The following is a 24,161-nucleotide window of genomic DNA, read 5'->3' on the forward strand; positions in this document are numbered from 1 at the left end:
ATATGTGGGGAATACACAAAAATCCCAAAATAAGATAAAATGAACTTGGTTTTCATTAATCGATCTATCTCACAGCAGGTTGGGGTAGAATCCCAGCATAGTCACTGGCCAAAGACAAAGTCTCCACACAGAGCTTAAGACGGCAGGGAGCCAGGAACAGGGTGTCTTGGACCCACTGTTATGGTCTAGCTGGTCCTGCAGGAGCTCCCAGACTGCTCTGTAGCCCAGGATGGCTGCCAAGGTAGCCTTGGAGGAGCTTCAGCCAGCTCCTCAATCTCCATCATCAGCTCCTCACACCACTCATGTAGAGCCAGCCCAAGGAGGCACTGCACCCATGTTCAAACTGCATGCTTGTACTGTAAATGCAGCTTCTAGACAGCGGCTCCCACCCCCAGCTACTCTGCCATGCCGCTGCCCCTGAGCTCTTTGGAGCTGCCACTGCCACCCCAGTGGGTCAATGGGGCAATTTGGGGTGAGGAACAAGAATCATTGTCAGAAATCTTAAAGAATCCCTCACTGGCCAGGCACGGTGGCTCTCGCCTGTAATCTCAGCACTCTGGGAGTCTGAGGCGGGCAGATCACGAGGTCAGGAGATTGAGATCATCCTGGCCAATGTGGTGAAACCCTGTCTCTACTAAAAATACAAAAATTAACTGGGCGTGGTGGCGGGCGCCTGTAATCCCAGCTACTCGGGAGGCTGAGGCAGGAGAATCACTTGGACCCAGGAGTCGGAGGTTGCAGTGAGCCAAGATCGCGCCACTGCACTCCAGCCTGGCGACAGGGTGAAACTCTGTCTCAAAAAAAAAAAAAAAGAATCCCTCACTGTGGCTCCTTCCCCATCCCTCTCCCTAACCTCAGCCCACATCTAAGTGGGGAAGGCAAGTAGCTGTTAGTCATCGTGATGCTCACGGAACACATTCTACATGTGAAGCCATAAGCTGGCAATTTGGGGTTGGGGGACAGTCACAACAAAGGGGAATGACCCAGCCCTTCCCTGTGCTGCGAGGGGCAGCCTGCCAATCTGGAAAGGGGGCTGAACTTAGAGCCACACAGCCCTCGGTGGGAATGTCACACCATTCCCTTGCTATGTGACCTTGGGCAAGCTATGTAAGCCATTAGTTATCTCCTCTGCAAAATGGGGTAACACCCACCTCCCAGGACTACCGCGACAGGGCAATGACATCCTGTGTGCTAAGTACCTGGCTGGCCGTCGTGCACACAGTCAGTGCTAAGTAAAGGATGTTCCTTTCTTACTGCCTCAAAATTGGATCAAGGATATAGGATGCTAGTAAGAAGAAGTACCAGGGAGTCCAGGAGGGCAGGGAACATAATGCATCCCAAAGTGGGGAACACACGAGAAAGGACACAGGAGAATCCCCAAAAACGAAGGTCTGGGCAAGATGAGGTTCCCACTTCTGAGCTATGAAGAAAGAGCTATGTTCCGTCTATGCTCAAGACAGGAAAGAAATGACAATGTCTAATCATCTTTAAAACTCTTTTTTTTTCTAAGATAGAATATCACTCTGTCGCCCAGGCTGGAGTGCAGCGGTACAATTTCAGCTCACTGCAACCTCCACTTCCCAGGTTCAAGCGGTTCTCCTGCCGCAGCCTCCCCAGTAGCTAGGACTACAGACGCGCGCCACCACACGCAGCTAATTTTTGTATTTTTTGGTAGAGACGGGGTTTCACCATGTTGGCCAGGCTGGTCTCAAACTCCTGAGCTCAGGTGATCTGCCTGCCTCGGCCTTCCAAAGTGCTGGGATTACAGGGTTGAGCCACTGTACCCAGCCTCTTTAAAACTTTTCCTAGGCTTTGGTTATTAAAAAGGGAGCTGAAATAATTTTCATTAAAAGGCCAAATTGCTTTTACTTTCTTTATCCAAATGTAACAGAAGTTCTGTAAGATCCAATATAGCAAATTCCACCCTCTGAGCTCCCATGAGGACAAGAGACAAGACCCAGCTCTGAGTGGAGTCTGGCAGGCGTCTCCAAGCCAGGCTATCAGGTGAGCAGAGATGACGCAGCGACTTCTGCGAAGGGGGCAGCTGAAAATACCCAGCAACACCGTTGTCAGATGGAAATGAGGTTGGCCTGTGAGCGGTGCTCTACGCTGTCGCCAGCCCTTCCTCCCGAGGCCTTTCTCTGCTCTACGGAAACATGGCCCCTTGCCTTTCCTCTGGCCTCAGCGCCGCTCCTTCTGGTCTCCCTCACTCATTGCTCCACCCTTCTCCTCATCCTCTTAACACAAGGAGACCGAGGACGCAATCCTGGGTCCTTCGCTCTGCCTCCATTTATTCTCACGGCGATCTCACCCAGTATCTTGACTTGAGAGCCCACCAACACACCAACAGCCTCCCAATTTCTCCTTGCCCACGCTGCTCTCCTGAACTCTTTATAGATCACTAACTGCCTCCTTGACTTCCCCACAGTGTGTCCAATAGACACCTCATACCTAACAGGGTCAAACCTGCATTCTTTTAAAAATTATGGTAAAATACATGCAACACAAAATTTACCGTTTTAGCCTTTTTATTTATTTATTTTGAGACGCAGTTTTACTCTGTCACCCAGGCTGGAGTGCATTGGTGCAATCTTGGCTAACTGCAACCTCCACTTCCCGAGTTCAGGTGATTCTTGTGTCTCAGCCTTCCAGGTAGCCGGGATTACAGGCGTGCACCAGCCACCACGCCTGGCTAATTTTTGTATTTTTAGTAGAAATGGGGTTTTGTTATGAGACAAACAGGTCCTGGTAGAAACGGGGTTTTGGACAAACTGGTCTTGAACTCCTGACCTCAAGCGACCCGCCTGTCTCGGTCTCCCAAAGTGCTGGGATTACAGGCATGAGTCATTGTGCTCAGCCTGTTTTAGCCATTTTTAAGTGTATAGTTCAGTAGCATAAAGTATTTCACATTGTTGTGCAACCATCGCCCCCATTCATCTCTAGAACTTTCTCATCATCCCAAACTGAACCCCTGTACCTATAAACAACTCCCCATTCCCCTCTCCTCCCAGCCACTGGCAACCACCATTCTACTTTCTGCCCTGAGTTTGCCTACTCTTAGGCACGTCATATGAGTGGAGTCATACAATATGACTGGCTTAATCCACTTCTCAAGAATGTCCTCGAGGGTCATCCATGTTGTAGCATGTGTCGGAATTTCCTGCCTTTTTAAGGCTGAGTAATAATTATATACCACATTTTGTTTATCTATTCATCCATCGATGGGCACTTGGTTTGGTTCCACCTCTTGACTATCGCAAATAAAGTGCTATGGGCATTAGGGAACAAATACCTCTTAAGTCCCTGCTTTTCTTTTTTGGGGGTATATGCCTGGAAGTGGAATTGCTAGACCATATGGTATATGCTATTTTTAATTGTTTGAGCCACTGCCATCTGTTTTTCATAGCATCTGCACCATTTTACAATCCCTCCATCAGGGCGCAAATGTCACACCTGGACTCTTGATTTACCCCTAAACCTGCCAGTCTTCCCCATCTCAGTTCACGGCAACTCCATCCTTTCAGTTACCAGGCCGAAAACCTTAGAGCAAGCCCTGATCCTTCTCCTCACACCCACATCCAATCCATCTGGAAATCATGTTGACTGTACCTGCAAAATAGATACAGCATCTGGCTACTTCTCACAATACCCCCTGCCCTCTGTATCTGTACTTTTTGTCTCTGGGTTTCTTTGAAACCAGAACTTGAGACTTGGGTGCAGATGGTCTCTTGGGAGATGGTGCCACGAAGCATGTGGGAGGGAACAGGGAGAGTGAGGCTGGGAAGGAGGGAACGTGCACCTTCAAGGTTGCTGCTCTAGGGAGTGGGGCCTCAGTTCCACCAGGACCTGTGTGTCTCCAAAAGACAGGGGACAGGTCACTTACACCTCAGGTCCTGTCCCTAGGGGTTGAGGGTGCCCTGAAGCCATCAGCCAGTGATTCCACATGGCTTTGGAGAGGCCCTGCAGGGCCCTAGCTTGTGGTGGGGTCCAATTGGGTCAGTGTGACTCAGAACATCCACCGCAGTGGCGGCTGAAATCAGAAGTGGGGCTGAAGGGATGTGCCATGAGGCACCCCCACTCCAAACCATCCTCCTCTCCCACCTTCCATAACTCACCAGTCTCCCATTTCCACCCTTGTCTCTGCACCCCAGTGATCGCTTACAACCCACACAGAACATGGCTGTCCCCGACTCAGAGAAATCGCAGGCTCCCCATCTCACTCAGAACAAAAGCCCAGCTGCCCACAGGGTCCTGTGAGGCCCTATCCCATCTGGTCCCTGTTACCTCTCTGTCCCTCGTCCCACTTCTCTTTTCCTCATTCACTCCAGGCCAGTCAGCCGGCATGTCATCCTTTCTTAAACCCACTGGGCCCCCACTCCACCTAATGGCCTCTGCCCCAGCCATTGCCACAGTCCAGGATGCCCTTCCCTCAGCCAGCCCAAGCCTCACGCCCTCATCATCAACCCGAATTCTGGACTCAAAGGCCACCTCCTCCAGGAGGTCTTCCTGGCCATCCTGTGTAAAGTGACAGCTGCCCCCCACTGCTGCCACCGCCCAGCCCCTCACTCTCCAGTCTCCTCATCCTGGTCCATTTTCCCCACTGCATCATCACTCGAACACACTGATTCATCTTTCATGTCGTTCTTGTCTGTCACACTCTGCTGGAAGATACTCTCCGTCGGGGCAAGACTGTTGTCAGTTTTGCTCACGGGTGGATCTCAAGAACCTAAGAGTGCCTGGCACATACTCTAGCTCAACACACATTTGTTGCATGAAATGGATTCTGCACGTACAGACACAGGCTTTTGGAAGCTTCTGACATAATGGGTGCTTTAGGGTATACCTTACTGAGTTTAAAGCCATTTCTGAATGCTAAAAGGAAAAAAGATACCTCTGAAGAATGCATTTTGAGGGACACAGAGCGATCGGTAGCGGGAGGCAGGTGAGATTCACCAGGCTTCCAGCTCATCCCTAATAACACTTCCTGCAGGATGGAGGTGAGGTGAGCAGCGGTTGTTCACATTGAGCCCGAGGCTGATCTGGTTACACGGATAGTGGAATTACAGCCTCGTGTATCCAACACCTACAGCAATAACACCCACCTGGGTGCTCCAGGTGCAGCCCTGCCCATCACGACCAGGTGGGACTGCCGTCTGAGCCTTTCAGCCACTTCATACTCCACTACCCTCCCCAGCTCTGGTGGTCCAGGGCCGCCCCGGGTTGCTAAGAATACTCGGCAGGTCATTCCCCCCATCACACAGGGAGAGCAGCAGGTGTGCAGGAAGGATCCCATGCTTTGGCGCCTGGTGGACCCACGTTCAAATTCCAGCTCACCATTTCCACCTGGGAAAATCCCCTGGACCTCTCAGAGCCTCAGTCTCTTGAGGCTATTTCTCTATGAAATCAGGCTATGCAGCTTACAACGGAGTTGTTCTGAGCTGGAAGGAGAATGCTCTGTACTGCAGATGCTGATTCCCTCCAGCCTTCGTCCACAAAGCCTGTTTGGGAAAATGGACCAAGCCCATCTCACTGCTTACCTTGCTCAACAGCATCTTCAACAATCTTCTGGTGCAAGTTCCAGGCCCTCTGGTCAACGATTATGGCAACTTCCTTCTCCAAGGCCTGCAGGAAGGCGGCCAGAGCAACAGCTCCTGGTGGGCCGTCTGTCTCTTCTGGAGGCTCATGATTAAAATGTGTGGGGAACCCAGTGGTGATGAGCACTGAGCGGGCATGGGACAGCGAGAGAGAGGCCTTCAGCAGCTCATCTTTACAGAGCAGGTGCCCAATCCCCCGGTTCCCTGAAATGACAAAAATAAAATAGAATGTAAAAGTAACTATATTTTTAAAATTGTTTTTATGTATGTATGTATGTATGTATGTATGTATGTATGTATGTATGTATGTATGTATTTATGATAGGGTTTTGCTCTGTCATCCAGGCTGGAAGGCAGTGGCGCGATCACAGCTCACTGCAGCCTCAAACTCTTGGGCTCAAGTGATCCTCCCACCTCACCCTCCTGAATAGCTGGGTTACAGGCACGCGCCACTATACCCTGCTAATTTTTTTGGCATTTTTAAAAAAGATAGGACCTTGCTATGTTGCCCAGGCTGGTCTCAAATTCCCAGGCTCAAGCAATCTTCCCACCTTGGCCTCCCAAAGTGCTGGGATTACAGGCGTGAGCCACCGCGCCTAGCCAAAAGTGATTATTTTTAAAGTAGAAACTTTACAGTAAGAGTAGTTTGGGTTTTTAGTTCGTTTGCTTTGTTTTTATGAGGGCTGTGGCAGAGACTGCAAATTGCTCACCACAGTGTATTCTACCCCCGCCCCCTGACCCCAGCAGTGAAGGAGAGAGGGGTAAATGGCCGAGGAGCCTCCCTTCAGTCAGGTGTGGCCACGAGATTGGGTCCTCTCTACTGGATCGTGATGGAAGTGACGCATGCCACCGCTGGGCCTGGCATGCACCTCCCACACGCACCTCCAAGCTCGTTCCCTTTTCCTGGCGGCTGGAGTATTGACAGCCAGAACCTCCTGGGGGTCACAGGATGTAACAGCAGACCTGCAGGGTCCCTGAGTGACTGAGTGGAGCAGATCCCCTTCCTGCTGACCCAGGACACTCACCCTGGAAGACCCACCCTGGCCTGCTATGTGAGAAAGGAACACACTTCTGTTGTATTTGAGCAAAGCATCCCGGGGCTTCTAGGTTACAGCACTCTAGCAAACCCTAACTAATACAGGGAAAATATAAGAGGGAAGGGAAATGGTACTGTCTTAGTTGGGGATTCCCTCATAGAAGACCCTGACACAAAGACCTGGGCACAAGTATTTCAGTGGGACGTGATTCCAGGAAATGCAAGTGAGAAGATGGGGAAAGCGGAAAAAAAAACAGTAAAGGATTGTGAGTGAGCAAGTTAACTTCAAAGGCAACTGGGGCCCAGCGCAGCTTGAGATTCTCTAAGAAACTGTGGGGTCCTCGGAGGACAGGGAGACTGGGCATTTACCCACCTGCCTATTAGGGCGTTGAGTCCTCTGCACTACCAGGCTGTGCCTGCTGTGATGAGGGACAGAGGGCGTCCTCAGATGGAGCAGAGAGACCCAAGCCTATGGTAAGAGGCTGTCGTGCTGGAAGCCGCCCATAATTCTATGCAGGTGAACCCAGGCAGCCCAGAGGATACGAGTGGGGAAGCTGTGGTGTGTGCTACAGATGCCCACCAGTGGCCGCCAAGCCAGGCAGCCGCCCTCATGAGGTCCCATTGTGCCTTTGTCTACATTCAGGTCACCTCAGAGCAAAACGGTGCATGCGAAGGCAGAGTGGGACACAGAACTTCCACTCTGGCGGTGGCCGAAATCAGCAGTGGACTGAAGGGACGTGAGAGGACGCTGGCTTATAGTTGAGGTGCCTGGAGAATATGAAAGTCATGGGGTTGGCTGGGCGGGGTGGCTCACGCCTGTAATCCCAGCACTTTGGGAGGCCGAGGCGGGTGGATCATGAGGTCAAGAGTTCAAGACCAGCCTGGCCAACACAGTGAAACCCTGTCTCTACTAAAAATACAAAAATTAGCCAGGCATGGTGGCAGGCACCTGTAATCCCAGCTACTTGGGAGGCTGAGGCAGGAGAATCGCTTCAACTCGGGAGGTGGAGGTTGCAGTGAGCCGAGATCGTACCACTGCACACTCCAGCCTGGGTGACAGAGCAAGACTCTGTCTCAAAAAAAAAAAAAAAAAAAGAAGACATGGGGTTTGGATTTCTTTTATGGAGGAACTGTTCCTGACTTAGGACCGGGAAAATTGCATTCCAGTCCAGGTGCTGGCATATCGTAGCTGTGTGACCTTGGCCTCACCCCTTGACTTCTCTGAGCCTCAGTTTTCCCACATGGAGAATGGGAGGTAGACCAGGTGTAGGAGGGTCACAGGGACATGGCCCATCACACAGTGTGCTGGGAGGAGTGGACACTGGAGCAATGCTGTCTGGAGGGTGATTTCTGTCTTAGATTTGTGCATTCCAGGCCGGGCGCGGTGGCTCAAGCCTGTAATCCCAGCACTTTGGGAGGTCGAGGCGGGCGGATCACGAGGTCAGGAGATCGAGACCATCCTGGCTAACACAGTGAAACCCCATCTCTACTAAAAATACAAAAAATTGGCCGGGCGTGTTGGCGGGCACCTGTAGTCCCAGCTACTCAGGAGGCTGAGGCAGGAGAATGGCATGAACCCAGGAGGCGGAGCTTGCAGTGAGCCAAGATCGCGCCACTGCACTCCAGCCTGGGGGAAAGAGCAAGACTCCGTCTCAAAAAAAAAAAAAAAAACAAAAAGATTTGTGCATTCCACTGGAGCCAGCGAGTCACTTCTCATGCCCACTATTCCTAACAAAGTCATCATGGGCATGTTCACAAACTTAGTAATAAGGATGTTCATCACAGCATTGTTTATGGTATTAAATAACAGCATATTAATCAAACAGTGGAACATTTGTAAAATAAAATTTTAGGTCTGGCACGGTGACTCACATCTGTAATCCCAGCACTTTGGGAGGCTGAGGCGGATGGATCACCTGATCCATCACCTGATCCATGGTCAGGAGCTCGAAACCAGTGAAACCCCGTCTCTACTAAAAATACAAAAATTAGCTGGGCATGGTGGTGCGCACCTGTAATCCCAGCTACTCAGGAGGCTGAGGCAGGAGAATCACTTGACAACTTGGGAGGCGGAGGCTGCAGTGAGCTGAGATCGTACCACTGCACTCCAGCCTGGGTAACAGAGCAAGACTCTATCTCAAAAAAAGGAGGGGAAGGGGGGTGAGGAGAAGAATAACGACATTTTTAAAGAAAAAAATTGGGATGTAACCTACTTCCTAGGACGTGGTGAGCACCAAAGTGGAGAAGAGGAGAGTGAGAACTTGGTCAACTGTAAATTGGTCAATACATTTATGATGATTTTATTATCAGTGCAAAAATCATTACTATAAACCCTATATCCCTTCATATTCCCCAGGCACCTCAAATGCAAGCCAATATCCTCTCAAAAATGACTGAGTGGGTCTATTATTATGCCCAGTGAGTAATGCTCAATACGCTGTTATGAATCTTCTATCTGCTTATTTAATATAGTGGGGATCAAAAGCATCTGTTGTTCTTGAGGATTAAAGACGGTCCTTAACAGATGACATCAACACATCCAACAGTTGTAAATCTGCCTCCCCCAGCCTCATCCTTCAAGCTTCGTCTTGCAGTCTGCACAGCATTGATGGGTGGTGTTTGTGGCTGACCTCTTAGCTCGTTTTATTAAGCAATGGGTGCACCACGTCTGCGATAAATTTACTTCCCAATTACTTTTTTTTTTTAATCTGAGCTAATGGTAGAGTTAATAATTCATCTTCCCTCATGACTCTGTGCTAAATGGAGAGCCATCGGCTTGGGTAAGAATGTTCGTGAAGGAGAAGGTATGGCAGAAATTTTAAAAATATATCCACCTAGAGCACCAGGAGCGGTGGCTCATGCCTGTAATCTCAACACTTTGGGAGACTGAGGAGGGAGGATTGTTTGAACCCAGGGGTTCAAGACCAGCCTGGGCAACACAAGGAGACCCCGTCTCTACAAAAAAAATTAAAAATTAGCCCAGCATGGTGGTGTGCACCCGTAGTGCCAGGTACTCGGGAGGCTGAGGTGGGAGGGTACCTTGAGCCCTGGAGAGTGAGGCTGCAGTGATCTGTGATTACACCACTGTACTCCAGCCTGGAGGACAGAACAAGAACCTGTCTCAAAAAAAAAAAAAAATTAAAATAAAATAAAATCCAGCTGGGCACAGTGGCTCACACCTGTAATCCCAGCACTTTGGGAGGCTGAGGTGGGCAGATTGCACGAGGCCAGGAGTTCGAGACAAGCCTGGCCAGCATGGCGAAACCCCAGCTCTACTAAAATTACAAAAATTAGCCAGACACGGTGGCACATGCCTGTAATCCCAGCTACGTTGAGAGGCTGAGGCACGAGAACTGCTTGAACCCAGGAGGTGGCGGTTGCAATGAGCCAAGATCACACCCTGCACTCCAGCCTGGGCAACAGAGTGAGACTATGTCTCAAAAGAAAAAAAAAATCCACCCAGGGATCAACTATGTAAGATACTTTATGTATACACAGTCATGAGCATAACCTATGAGGTGTATCTGTGGTGGGTTTATATCCTTAATTTACTATAGGATTATATGTAAAGGAAGCCACATTCTCTACAGAATGAACGAATGAATGAACAACGTAACAGAAGACAAACAGGCAAAGAGCTATGTCCAGTGGTTCAGCAAGAAATTTAGTTACTAGATGCCCCTGTCATTGGAAGACAACTTTTGCTCCTAGGCCCAGGGGAGAGAATCAGACATTTCTCTCCCTCCCTCCCTCCCTCCCTTCGTTCCTTCCTTCCTTGCTTCCGAATGAGACATTTCCCTTCTTTCCTTCCTTCCTTCCTTGAGAATCAGACATTTCCCTCCCTCCCTCCCTTCCTTCCTTCCAGAATCAGACATCTTCCTTCCTTCCTTCCCTCCAGAATCAGACATCTTCCTTCCTTCCTACCTTCCTTCCTTCCTTCCAGAATCAGACTCCTTCCTTTCTTCCAGAATCAGACTCCTTCCTTGCTTCCTTCCTTCCTTCCTCCCTCCCTCCTTCTCTCTCTCTCTCTTTCTTTCTTTCACAGGGTATTGCTCTATTGCCCAGGCTGGAGTGCAGTGATGCAATCATGACTCACTGCAGCTTCAACTTCCTGAATTCAAGCGATCTGCACACCTCAACCTCCCCAGTAGCTAGGACCACAGGCGTGTGACACCACCACACCTAGCTAATTTTTATTATTATTATTTTTTTACAGATAGGCTCTCTCTACATTGCCCAGGCTGGTCTTGAACTACTGACCTCAAGTGACCCTCCCACCTTGGCCTCCCAAGAATTAGCTATTTCTAGGGCTGGTCTGCACTGTCAGATTCGTGACAGTGCTGGCCAGCAGGGGAAGGTCCCAGCCTGTCTGTTTTGGGGCTCTGCCTAGCTGCTGTAGGCTTCAAACTGGTGCTGGAATCAGTCCCGTCTGGGCCCTGGGAGTCCGGCCCAGAGAGCTGACCGCTGCTTTGCAGGCTGGCCTCACTGCTCAGCTCTCCACCGAGGTCGGCCACCATGGATCCAGGTAGCTACCTGGATCTTCCCACTGGCCCACCTGACTCTGGGGAATGAGAGTCAGGTGGGCCGGTGGGGAGGCCACATATGCCTTCTCCTCTCCAGTCATTCCAGGTGCCAAGGGTGGTTTGTACCCCAGGTTTAGGAGCATGGCCCATGAGAAGGTCCAGAAGAGGGATGGGGGTGTGAACCAGGAGTCACTGGAGCACTCTTTCAACTGCCCAGGAAAGACTGTGACTTACCGTTTATACTCAGATTCTAATTTAGGTGACATTTATAAATCATGGGCTTGAAGTCAGAAGACATGGGTTCAAGTTCTGCCCTGACCATCTACTAGGTATGTGGACTTTGGCAAGTCTCTGCACCTTATCTGCCTCAGTTTCCTCACCTGTTAAATGAAGTTAATCATAGCTGCCTCCACGTAGAGTCATTGGGAGAATTTAATAAGATGAAACGCGTAAATGCTTGCAGCCTGTTGCCTGGCACAGTACAACTTGGTAGGTGACACCATTAACCTTATTATGCATCACAACCCAGAGAGGCAGGCATAATTGTTATCACTCCTGTTATGCTGATGAGGAAACTGAGGTATGGTCTACACCGCAATTCTCTCATGAGTGTTTGCCAACGAAGAGATTTACCACACACAATGGCAGGTGAAACTGCAGTCTCTGCTGGCCACCTGGGATTAGAAATTCAGCCCTTAAATGAAGACACAGCAGGAAGTTAAAAGCCCCTCAACCAGCTTTCAGCAAACCTCTTTCTAATTGGAATCAGCAGGGCTGGGCGTGGTGGCTCATGCCTGTAATCCCAACAGTTTGGGAGGCTGGGGTGCGCAGACCACTTGAGCTCAGGAGTTTGAGACCAGCCTGGGTAACATGGCAAAACCCCGTCTCTACTAAAAATACAACAACAAATTAGCCAGGTATGGTGGTGCCAGCCTGTAGTTTCAGCTACTCAGGAGGCTGAGGTGGGAGGATTGCTTGAGCCTAGGAGGTGGAGGTTACAGTGAGCCAAGATTGCATCACTGCACTCCAGCCTGGGCAACAGAGTGAGATCTTGTCAATAAAAAAATAAAATAAAATAAAATAAAATAAAATAAAATAATAAAATAAAATAAATAAAATAAAATATAATATAAAATAAAATATAAAATAAAATAAATATAAAATAAAATAAAATACTAATTGGAATCAGCAGGTCCCCTAGGGGATCCCACCAGCCCTCTCCCATGTATAGAAGGCCAGGGGCTCCAAAGACACAGAAGGGCTATCCTTCCCCTGAGATGCGTTATACAATATATAAGTTGACTGCAAACTGTTGTGAGGCTGTGGCTGTAGGGTCCTGCCCCACTGGGATCCCCAGAGAAGTAATCCCGCCCCCACCACTATCCCTGCTGTCCAGTATACAAATAATCTATTCCATGCCCAACCCCAGGGCAATGGCACAAAAGGGGGAGATTAAGGACATCATTAAATCCATAGAGGACAGGCTGGGTGGCTCATGTCTGTAGTCCCAGCACTTTGGGAGGCCGAGGTGGGAAAATCACTTGAGCCCAGGAGTTCAAGACCAACCTAGGCAACATAGTGAGACACCACGCCCCCATCTCTAAATAATAATAATAAACTACATAAATAACTTTTTTTAAATGGTGGCAGTTGCCTACCTAGAAACCATTCTCTCTTTTTTTCTTACCTACCTAACCCCATCTGCTTCTGGCTGGCAACATGGACGGCAAATAAACTCAACGAACTTCCTCACGTTTAGTGTTACAGTTTAGAACAACAAGAAAAAGCCAAAAACAACTGGGCGTGGTAGCTTATGCCTGCAATCCCAGCACTTTGGGAGGCTGAGATGGGTGGATTACCTGAGGTCAGGAGTTTGAGACCAGCCTGGCCAACATGGTGAAACCTCGACTCTACTAAAAATACAAAAATTAGCTGGGTGGGGTGGCACGTGCCTGTAGTCCTAGCTACTCAGGAGGCTGAGGCAGGAGAATCACTTGAATCTGGGAGGTGGAGGTTGCAGTGAATCGAGATTGCACCACCACACTCCAGCCTGGGCGACAGAGCGAGACTCCATTTCAAAAAAAAAAAAAAAAGAAAGAAAGAAAAAGCCATAAAGAAGAAAGCAAGGTTGGACACGGTGGCTCACGCCTGTAAACCCAGCACTTTGGGAGGCCAAGGTGGGCGGATCATGAGGTCAGGAGTTTAAGACCACCTTGGCCAACATGGTGAAATTCTGTCTCAGCTAAAAATACAAAAATTAGCCGGGTGTGGTGGTGCACGCCTGTAATCCCAGCTACTCAGGAGGCTGAGACAGGAGAGTCACTTAAACCTGGGAGGCAGAGGTTGCAGTGAGCCGGGATCACGCCATTGCTCCAGCCTGGGCAATAGAGTGAGACTCTGTCTCAAAAAAAAAAAGAAAAAAAAGAAAAGAAAAGAAAAGAAAGAGAAAAAAAAGAAAAGAAAAGAAAGAGAAAAAAAAGAAAGAGAAAGAAAGAAAGAAAAAGAAAGCAAGCAAAAATCACTTATAATAGCACTACCTAGAGACCATCAATGTCAGTATTTTGGTGTATTTAATTCTAGTCTTTTTGAGATTTATATGCACTACCAACATTTAAAAAATCATCCTGTGGATACATTTTGCATCCCGCCTTTTTCACTGAAAATTACGTCAGCGGTGAGTTTCTCCAGGTGCAAATGTGTTGTTTCTTACCTGGGTCTATGCCGATCATAGACTCCAGTTCTCTGATCTTCTGAGAAGCGGAGACTGACGCGATGCTGTAGTGCAGAGGATCTTGGGAAATGTGATGGACCTCTGGAATTCTCTCTGGGGTGACACAACCAGCTGGAGCCTTTGCATCCTTCAGGTCAGTCATAACTGTGCAGCCTGGGATGCTAGCAAAAGCCAGTGGGGTCTCTAAAACACACAACGGGAGGGTCTGAGCCCAGCCACTTCATCAAGTCCAGCCTACCCTCATCTAGCCCACTGTTGATAGGCAATATAGCACCTGGCCATCAACTCAGCCTAAGCACTCCCTGTACCACCTGCTGGCCCCAAGGTCAGAATAAGCTGGTTTATGGCTACATCAAGTTCCATTTAAACAGTTGCCTCTCATCTCTAGGAAAGTAAAGATGAGTTGAATATGGGTTGAAAAGAAGTGAGATACAGCCACAGCTAGAGCTAGAGCTCTAGGCAATTCCATCAATTTAACCCATGGATATCAGGAAGTATTTACTGGATTCTTAAAATTCATGAAGCCATCTTGCTTTGCTTTCCAGCAAATGTTAGGTTTGGAACCCTCTGTGAGCATCATTTCTATTTTTCCTTATGGCATCGTTTCTATTTTTCCTTATGGCACTTACATTTTGCTTTATGTTAATTTTATTCTTTAAAGACTCTCCCTTGTTAGATTTCAGGCAATGTGAAACACTCTAGCATAGTTATTAAGAACTGGTTTTAGCATTGTGAATATACTTGAATTTGAGATGACTTTATTGACTTTATTCTTTTTTTTTTTTTGAGACAGAGTCTTGCTGTGTCACCCAGGCTGGAGTACAGTGGTACGATCTTGGCTCACTGCAACCTCCACCTCCTGGGTTCAAGCGACTCTCCCGCCTCAGCCTCCTGAGTAGCTGGGATTACAGGCACCTGCCACCACGCCTGGCTAATTTTTGTATTTTTAGTAGAGACGGGGTTTTACCATGTTATCCAGGCTGGTCTCAAACTCCTGACCTCAGGTGATCCGCCCACCTTGACCTCCCAAAGTGCTGGGATTACAGGCGTGAGCCACCACGCCCAGCCCAACTTTATTTTTTAAACCTGTTTCTTTGACTGTAAAGTAATGATAATGCCTCATGTGGCTATTGTCAGAACGAAACTGGAAAATGTACATAAAAGTGTTTAGCAGGCTGGGTGCGGTAGCTCACGGCTGTAATCCCAACACTTTGGGAGGCCAAGGAGGGTGGATCACCTGACGTCAGGAGTTCAAGACCAGCCGGGGCAACATGGTGAAACCTTGTCTCTAATAAAAATACAAAAATTAGCCCAGCTTGGTGGTGTGCCTGTAATCCCAGCTACTCGGGAGGCTGAGGTGGGAGAATTACTTGAACCTGGAGGCAGCAGCTGCAGTGAGTTGAGATCACGTCACTGCACTCCAGCCTAGGCAACAGAGCAAGACCTCATCTCAAAAAAAAAAAAAGTTTAGCATACTCATGTGGTTTAAAAAAGTAAAAAAAAATAAATTTTTAAAAAGTGTTCAGCAAAGTGCTTGTTTCAGAGTAAGCCCTCAATGATGGTTTGCATAATTGAATAAGCACTATATATATATATACATATATATATATATATATATATTTTTTTTTTTTTTTTGAAACAGAGCCTTGCTCTGTCGCCCAGGTTGGAGTGCAGTGGTGCGATCTCGGCTCACTGCAACCTCTGCCTCCCGGGTTCAAGCAATTCTCCTGTCTCAGCCTCCTGAGTAGCTCGGATTATAGGCGTGCACCACTACACCCGGCTAATTTTTGTATTTTTAGTAGAGACAGGGTTTTGCCACGTTGGGCAGGCTGGCTTGAACTCCTGACCTCAGGTGATCCTCCTGTCTCAGCCTCCCAGAGTGCTGGGATTACAGGCGTGAGCCACCGCGCCCAGCCTCATATATATATATTTTTAAAGACATAAGGCCTTGCTCTGTTGCCCGGGCTGGAGTACAGTAGTGCAACACAGCTTACTGCGGCCTCAAACTCCTGGGCTCAAGCAAGCCTCCTGCCTCAGCCTACCACAGTGCTGGGATTACAGGCATGAGCCACGGAGCCTGGCCTGAACCACGTAGTATCTTACTCATTCTTAGTTTCTTGTGCCTGGCTCATTAAGTGCTTAATACCATACTATTTACCTCTTCTGCCTTCCTCAGCGTCATTATTATCCTTGAGTACTCATCTCTACTCAGCTGTATGCTCCTGGAGAAGAGCGACCATTGATCATTCATCTCAGGATCCCACAGAGTGCCTTGCACATAATAGGTGTTCAACAAATGCAGATGTGAATTGAGTAAATAAATCTTGGATTTCGCAGAAACAATAAAGTTTCTTTTTTTTTTTGAGAGAGAGTCTCGCTCTGTCTACCCAGGCTGGAGTGCAGTGGTGTGAGCTCAGCTCACTGCAACCTCTGCCTCTGGGGTTCAAGCAATTCTTAGCCACCCAAGTAGCTGGGATTATAGGTGTGTGCCACCACACCTGGCTAATTTCTGTATTTTTAGTAGAGACGGGGTTTCACCATGTTGGCCAAGCTGGTCTTGAATTCCTGACCTCAAGAGATCCGACCACCTCAGCCTCCCAAAGTGCTGGGATTATAGGCGTGAGCTACCACACTTGGCTTAAAGTTTCATATTTAATAGAAATCCAGAGTCAGCCAGCACTTCAAAATAAAAATCTGACTGATACATAACTTTTAGATTTGATGTGTAAGGGGAAGAAGTCATGAATCTGATGAATGTAATCATCACTTGTCTGTGTTTTGGATGGCACCTAAAACTGGTCACTCCAAAGCCAGGTAGACGTCAGAACAGTCAGCTCAGAGCATGACACTGGGTTTTGCCCCCATCAGTTGTGAGGTCTGCAGCAAATAATCTATTGCTAATCAAATTTTAAATATTGAAGTTCAAGGTAGGCATGGTGGCTCACGACTATAATCCCAGCACTTTGGGAAGCTGAGGTGGGAGGATCGCTTGAGACCAGGAGTTCAACACCAGCTTGGGCAACATAGTGAGACCCCATCTCTACAAAAATTTAAAAATTCGCTGGACATGATGGTGCATGCCTGTAGTCTAGCTACTCCAGAGGCTAAGGTGGGAGGATTGCTTGAGCCTAGGAGGTCAAGGCTACAGTGAGCTGTGATCGTGCCACTGCACTCAGCCTGGGTGACAGAGCAAGACCTTGTCTCAAAAAAAAAAAAAAAAAAGGAATTTGAGAATGATTCAAGATTGTCCCTGTCTGATGTCATTTGTTCTCATCTACAATCAACTGTGCTGTCGTTGTCAGAACTAAAGGGCTGGAACATGCCATGCTGGGGTGCCCACAGCAGTGAGATCTCCTCTGCAGGGCACCTGCCACAGCCGATGGTGGGAAAGCGGTGAGGCCACTGGGCTGGGGGACGTTTACTGCACATGGGTGTGTGTGTCTACACACATGCCCACACACACACTCAGAAAAGACCATGAGCGCCCAGAGGAACTCCATCCTGTCCCATGGAGCACTGTACTCCTGAGGCCTGGGTGCACACCTGGCACACAGCAGGTTCTCAACACAGTACTTAAACGAACGAATGGAATCTTGTGGATCTTGGCAGCCATGCCTCATCACCACATTAGGGATGATCTTTCCCTCGCATGAGGCCATTTTGATAGCTGAACTCTCCTGAATGCTTTAAAAATAAATTAAAGTAACACTAGATTCTGTGCTTACAGCGCAAGTGTGGCTGGCCTGGCCAGAATTTTCCAGTGTCCATGACCATGGTCTGCAATACCTGTTATTTTTCATGTTTCTGTCACCTTCCTATCTTACTGAGAGCTAGGGAGGGCGCCCTCGTGTGTCTCTTCATTGTAATATCACCTAGGCCTTGGAAAAAATGTACTACTGCTGGCCTTGTTTATAATCACCTTGCAAATACCACAGGAAATGACTTGTTCAGTTATATTTCTTGGCTTCACCTTTGTTTTCAAGGCCCCACCAATCTCCAAAATGTCTCAGAAAGCCAAGCTAAAGGTTAGTCTTCCTGCTAGAATGGGCTGGGATGCTTCAGCAGATAAAGATATATATTTAATCAAAACGGCTGAAGCAGTGGTTCATGCCTGTTATCCCTATGACTCAGGAGGCTGGGGCAGGAGAATCACTTGAGCCTAGAACTTTGAGACCAGTCTGGACATTATAGCAAGACCCCATCTCTACAAAAAATTTCTAAAAATTGGTTTGGTATGGTGGTGTATGCCTGTAGTCCCAGCTACCTGGGAGGCTGAGATGGGAGGATCACTTGACCCCAGAGGTTTGAGGCTGCAGTGAGCTATGATGATGCCACTGAACTCAAGCCTGGGCAATAGAGTGAGACCCTGTCAAAGAAAGAAACAAAGACAAGACAAGAAAAGAAGGAAGGGAGAGAGAGAGAAAGAAGAAGGAATGGAAGGAAGGAAGGAAGGAAGGAAGGAAGGAGGGAGGGAGGGAGGGAGGGAGGGAAGGAAGGAAAGGAAGGAAATATATTTAATCAAAACATATTTGAGGCTGGACACGGTGGCTCATGCCTGCAATCCAAGCATTTTGGGAGGCCGAGGTGGGAGGATCACTTGAGGCCAGGAGTTTGAGACCAGTGTGGCCAACATGGCAAAACCTCGTCTCTACTAAAAATACGAAAATTAGCCAGGTGTGGTGGCATGCACCTGTAATTCCAGCTACTTGGGAGGCTGAGGCACGTATCCCTTGCTTGAGCCCAGGAGGCGGAGGCTGCAGTGAGCTGAGATCGTGCCACTGCACTCCAGCCTGGGCAACAGAGTGAGACTGTGTCTCAAAAAAACCAAAAAACCAACAACAACAAAAAAATTGAGTTGTAAGACAAAGTGCTCTGGTAAGGAGATCTAGCCCTGGGATTAAAAGAAGGAAACCAGGCCAGGCACGATGACTCACGTCTGTAATCCCAGCACTGTGGGAGGCCAAGGTGTGCAGATCACGAGGTCAGGAGATCGAGACCATCCTGGCCAACATGGTGAAACCCTGTCTCTACTAAAAATACAAAAATTAGCTGGGCTTGCTGGCATGTGCTTGTAATCCCAGCTACTCAGGAGGCTGAGACTGAAGAATTGCTTGAACTACGGAGTTGGATGTTGCAGCGAGCCGAGATTGCACCACAGCACTCTAGCCTGGCGACAGAGTGAGACTCTGTCTCAATAAATAAATAAATAAATAAATAAATAAATAAATAAATAAATAAATAAAAGGAGACCAGAGAGAGATTCACTGTAGTTGTAGGCCTCTGTTTTGTGTTTTGTTTTATGGCTTTATTTTTAAATCACTGTACTGCGAGAATATGCTTTCAAGAAGTAGACCCCACTGGCCTCCATCCTAGGGCAGAGCGATTGCCCCGTTATCCCCCAACGTACCGCAGCTGCTGACAGCTCCGAGACTGGTCAGCGGAGAAGGCCAGAACACTGGAACCTCCCCTGGGGGACATACCACGGCATCCCCATAGGCAGGTTTGGAAAGCTCTTTGATTCCCAACAGTTCTGCAGATGGAAAAGGAAAATGTAATTCCCTCAGCAGGGAGCATCCAATTAGAACTGGTTTAGTAGTTTATGGTTCTTTCTCTAAAAAAGAAACACAAGTTGCAGGATTGTTGTAAATGGTATTTGAGGAAGAGGTGAAGGAGAATAGGGACTGAGGCTTTGACAACTTAGGGTACTCTATAATTTACAGTCCATGTGGAGTGCTGGTTTCAGAACACAGAATCTCAAACTGCGTGGCGTGATTTCTGGAAGGATCCTTGGGTGCGTTGATCCTAGCACTCTCATTGTGCAGATTGCTACCAAAGCCAGCCTTGGGGGGTTGATGTTGGTCCAGGCTGGGTCACATCTCATGCACCTAACCTCAGCTGCTTGACACCAGCAGCAACCTAATCCCGAAGACAGCAAAGATGGATGTGCTGGGCCCAATCCATCCCCGCTAATGATAAAACTCCTCAGCAGACACCACCCTGGTGGGTGGTCCTGAATCATCCTCATGTGATGAAGCTAGCAAGTGCTGATTGCATTTTCACAAAAGGCTAGGTTCTGCCTAATGTTGTTGGTTATGCAGCTGAGCAAGTTCAGGTTATACCAAACTTGGACCCTCATCCAAGGCCCAGTCTCAAACTCTCATCAGGCCCTCTAAGAGGCCTGCACAGCGTCTTGATATTGGCTCTTCATCTTGGATCTGTTCACTCACTCTCAGGTTGAGTTAATACGCTGGGGATCAATGGATTTCAGCTCAAATTAACATATGGAACAAAGCCATCTCCTACCCAAATATACCAATGAATAGCAGCCCAGATTAGAAGTTACTTTGAGCTCAAATCTCCGGACAAAGAGCCCTGCTGCCAGCTTTGGCTTCCCCCAACCCCAGATTCATTGGAAGTTCATAGGAGCTTGACATTTATCAAAGATCCCCAGTGGGTGAGCGTGTAGAGAAAAAAACTCTACCTAAATGGTGTGTTTCCTCTGTGCTCACACCACAATAACAGTCATCAACACAGAAGACCCCTGTGACCAAATTTGTAGGGGTTTCTCCCCACCATCAAGCAGGAGGCACCAGCTGGGTGCCCTCCAATTCCATTCCACCTGGAGATAGCATCAGAACCCATGGATTGGGGGCTCAGTCCCCAGGGCCAGCCCCCTACAGACACCAGTTGCAAGTCCGGGCCTCCAGAACTTCTGACCAACTGGCCTCCAGTTTGACTAACCCTCTTTGGGTGTGATTAAACCCAAACTCTTTGAGTTTGATTAATTTCCTGGAGCAGCTCACAGACCTTGAGGAAACATTTACTTATGTTTACCAGTTTATTATAAAAAATATTGCAGACCAGGTGCGGTGGCTCATACCTGTAATCCCAGCACTTTGGGAGGCCAAGACGGGCAGACCACCTGAGGCCAGGAGTTCAAGACCAGCCTGGCCCAACATGGCAAAACCCCCATCTCTACAAAAAATACAAAAATTAGCTGGGCGTGATGGTGGGCGCCTGTAATCCCAGCTACTTGGGAGGCTGAGGCAGGAGAATCGCTGGAACCCAGGAGACGGAGGTTGCAGTGAGCTGAGATTGCAACACTGCACTCCAGCCTGGGCGACAAAGGGAAACTGTGTCTCAGAAATAAACAAATTAATTAATTAAATAAAATAAAATAAGGGATATTGCAAAGGATACAGATAAAGGGATGCCCAGGGCAAGGTGTGGGGGAAGGGGTGCGGAGCTTCCACGCCCTCCCTAGGCACCACCCTCTAGGAACCTACATGTGTTCAGCGATGTAGAAGCTCACTGAAGCCTATCCTCTTGGGGTTTTACAGAGGCTTCATTACATGAGCATGATTGATTAAACCATCAGCCGCGGGTAATCAGCTTGACCTTTAGCCCCTCTTTCCTCCCTGGAGGTTGGGCGGAGGGGTGGAGCTGAAAGTCCCAACCCTCTAATCCTACCTTAGTCTTTCCGGTGACCAGCCCCACCCTGAACCTATCAGACAAAATACAGCATTTTGGAGGTTCTAAGAATTTTCAGAGTTATGAGCCAGGAATTGTGGACAAAACCCAATATATATATTCATTATATATATATATATTTTTTTTTCCTATATATATATATATTATTAAGCCTCGGTAAAAACCCAAAAGGATATGATACATGTAAACTTACACCACAGTGAGACTGGCTATTCTGCCAAGGGTGGCACCTTTAAACCTGAGGGGCATCTGTAAGCCCAGCCCTGATATAGCTGCCGGAGCCTTTGAGCCTTGTTCACGGCCTTTACCCCTGGAGACCCCTGATAAAAACAAAGACAAGCCGTGGGAGCTTAGGAACGTGGCAAGCTCCTGTCTGCTTCTCGGGCCCAACTCCGAGAGAGGCTGTCAGGATCATGGGCAGGTGCGAGAGACACTGACCTGGGTCGCCGATGTGAACAGGTTGCCCCTGCTCACCCCCGAGGGAGCAGCAGGTCCGCACCAGCCTTTCCAGCTTGTCCTTGGGAATGGGCCTCATCGTGACCACCAGAGGGCAGCAGAAGCCAGCATGGGTAACACAAGGCACTGTTGTCTGACCAAAAAAAAAAAAAAAAAAAAATCAAGTGAAAATGTTAAAAAATGAAATTAGCACACATTCAAGCTCTGAGCACCAGAGTTCAAGGCAGCTAAATGAAGGAGGAGTCGCTGTTATAGAAAATAGCTTCTATTTTTATGTGACATAGAGAGAGGGAGTTTGCTGCTAATTACTGGTTTAAAATAGGGAATCTTAACTTTTTGTGTGCCACGGACCCCTTTGGTAGACTAGTACAGCTGTGGACCCCTGGTCAAAGTAATGCTTTTAACTGCATACAAGAAAACGCACAGGATTCCAAAGGAAACCAATTATCCTGCAAGCACAGTTATCAAATAATAGAAAAATGTGGCCAGGCATGGTGACTCAGACCTGTAATCCCAGCACTTGGGAAGCCGAGGCGGGCGGATCACAAGGTCGGGAGTTCGAGACCAGCCTGGCCAGCATGGTAAAACCCTATCTCTATTAATAATACAAAAGTTCGCCGGGCATGGTAGCACGTGCCTGTAGTCCCAGCTGCTCGGGAGACTGAGGCAGGGGAATTGCTTGAACCCAAGAGGCGGAGGTTGCAGTGAGCCAAAAATCACACCATTGCACTCCAGCCTGAGTGACAGAGCAAGACTCCATCTCAAAGAAAAAAAAAAAGGAAAAATGTGAGACAATATGCATGCTTCCTCAGTAGCAGCCTAAGAAACAAGATGCTAGTTCTACAATCATCGTAACTTTGAAGTAGTGATCAGTATGTAGGATATTTTTGAAACATCAGGAAGAACTCTAACGTGATGTGAAGATATCTGTGATTTCCGTTGCCAGCCATGAAGTCACAAGGTCTGCTGATATGACAGCCATTTGCTGCCCACATTCATAATTGAAGGAAATGCTAAATGTGAGTTGAGGTTATGAAAATAAAATTGAGAGCCGGGCGCGGTGGCTCACGCTTGTAATCCCAGCACTTTGGGAGGCCGAGGCGGGCGGATCACAAGGTTAGGAGATCGAGACCACGGTGAAACCCCGTCTCTACTAAAAATACAAAAAAATTAGCCGGGCGTGGTGGTGGGCGCCTGTAGTCCCAGCTACTCGGAGAGGCTGAGGCAGGAGAATGGCGTGATCCCGGGAGGCGGAGCTTGCAGTGAGCCGAGATCGCGCCACTGCACTCCAGCCTGGGTGACAGAGCGAGACTCCGTCTCAAAAAAAAAAAAAAAAAAGAAAAGAAAATTGAGGCTGGGCACAGTGGTTCATGCCTGTAATACCAGCACTTTGGGAGGCCAAGAAGGTTGGATCGCTTGAGCCCAGAAGTTCAAGACCAGCCTGGGCAATACAGCAAAACCCTATCTCTACCAAAAAAAAACCCAAAAAACAAAAAACCATAAATTAGCTGGGTGTGCTGGCGCATGCCTATAGTCCCAGCTACTCGGGAGGCTGAGATGGGAAGATCTCTTGAGCCCAGGAGGTTGAGGCTGCAGTGAGCTGTGATTGTGCCACTGCACCACTCCAGCCTGGGCAACTGAGCAAGAACTGTCAAAAATAAAAATAAAATAAAGAAAGGAGGGAGGGAAGAAGGGAAAAGAAAAACGTACTTTTTTTCCCATCCAATATCATAGAGCCTCTGAATTTCTCTAGGGACTGCAAGGGCCATGGACCACAGGTAAACAGCCTCTGGTGAATCACAGGCAGAGGGAGGCAAGGGAGAACATCACAGGAGGAGCTGGTGTTCACTCTGCCTCCTGAATCCACACCAGCGACAAGCCTGTCTCCAGACCCCATGGAGCACGGCCTGGTATCTCCTGCCTTAACAGATGTTGCCCGGTTTGATCTGTGTGACTTTTATTAGTGTTTCGCTCCCCCATCCCACCTCCTGAATGGTTTCTGGTGCCTGCAAGAAAGCTTATGAAAGATTTAGGACACGGCCAGGACTGTAATCCACTGTGACAGTCTTGGCCACCACCTAAAGAGCTTGCTATCACCACCCTGGCGGCAGCAAGATGGAACCTCGGTGTGGCTGCCAACCGTGTCTGCATAATAGCACCCAGGAAAGGGGACGTGCTGGAGCCACCGGCAGAGCCAGGCAGCGCTCCCCAAGGCTGAGACACATCCCGTCTGGGGGTGGCCAGTGGAATCCCAGATGGCTGTCTGGCCATCTCTCCCTGGAGCCCAGGGGCAGAGGTGTCAATATTACACTGAAAGCTATTTGATAAGC

General features: G+C 48.4%; 1 protein-coding gene across 7 annotated transcripts in view; it reads right to left on the minus strand.

The window, feature by feature from the left end:
* The window catches only part of DGLUCY (D-glutamate cyclase), a 157,389-nt gene that overhangs the window by 27,086 nt on the left and 106,142 nt on the right, over nt 1–24,161 (minus strand). For all 7 annotated transcript variants that reach the window (XM_032134610.2, XM_058429865.1, XM_032134608.2 and 4 more), the window contains exons 6-9: nt 21,814–21,964; nt 19,292–19,414; nt 13,864–14,067; nt 5,538–5,798 (exon numbers count right to left, since the gene is read on the minus strand). In XM_032134610.2, coding sequence (XP_031990501.1) covers nt 5,538–5,798; nt 13,864–14,067; nt 19,292–19,414; nt 21,814–21,964 — 739 coding nt within the window. The remainder of the gene's footprint in view (nt 1–5,537; nt 5,799–13,863; nt 14,068–19,291; nt 19,415–21,813; nt 21,965–24,161) is intronic.

Source organism: Hylobates moloch, unplaced genomic scaffold, assembly GCF_009828535.3.
Source record: "Hylobates moloch isolate HMO894 unplaced genomic scaffold, HMol_V3 SCAFFOLD_16, whole genome shotgun sequence".
Classification (NCBI taxonomy): domain Eukaryota; kingdom Metazoa; phylum Chordata; class Mammalia; order Primates; family Hylobatidae; genus Hylobates; species Hylobates moloch.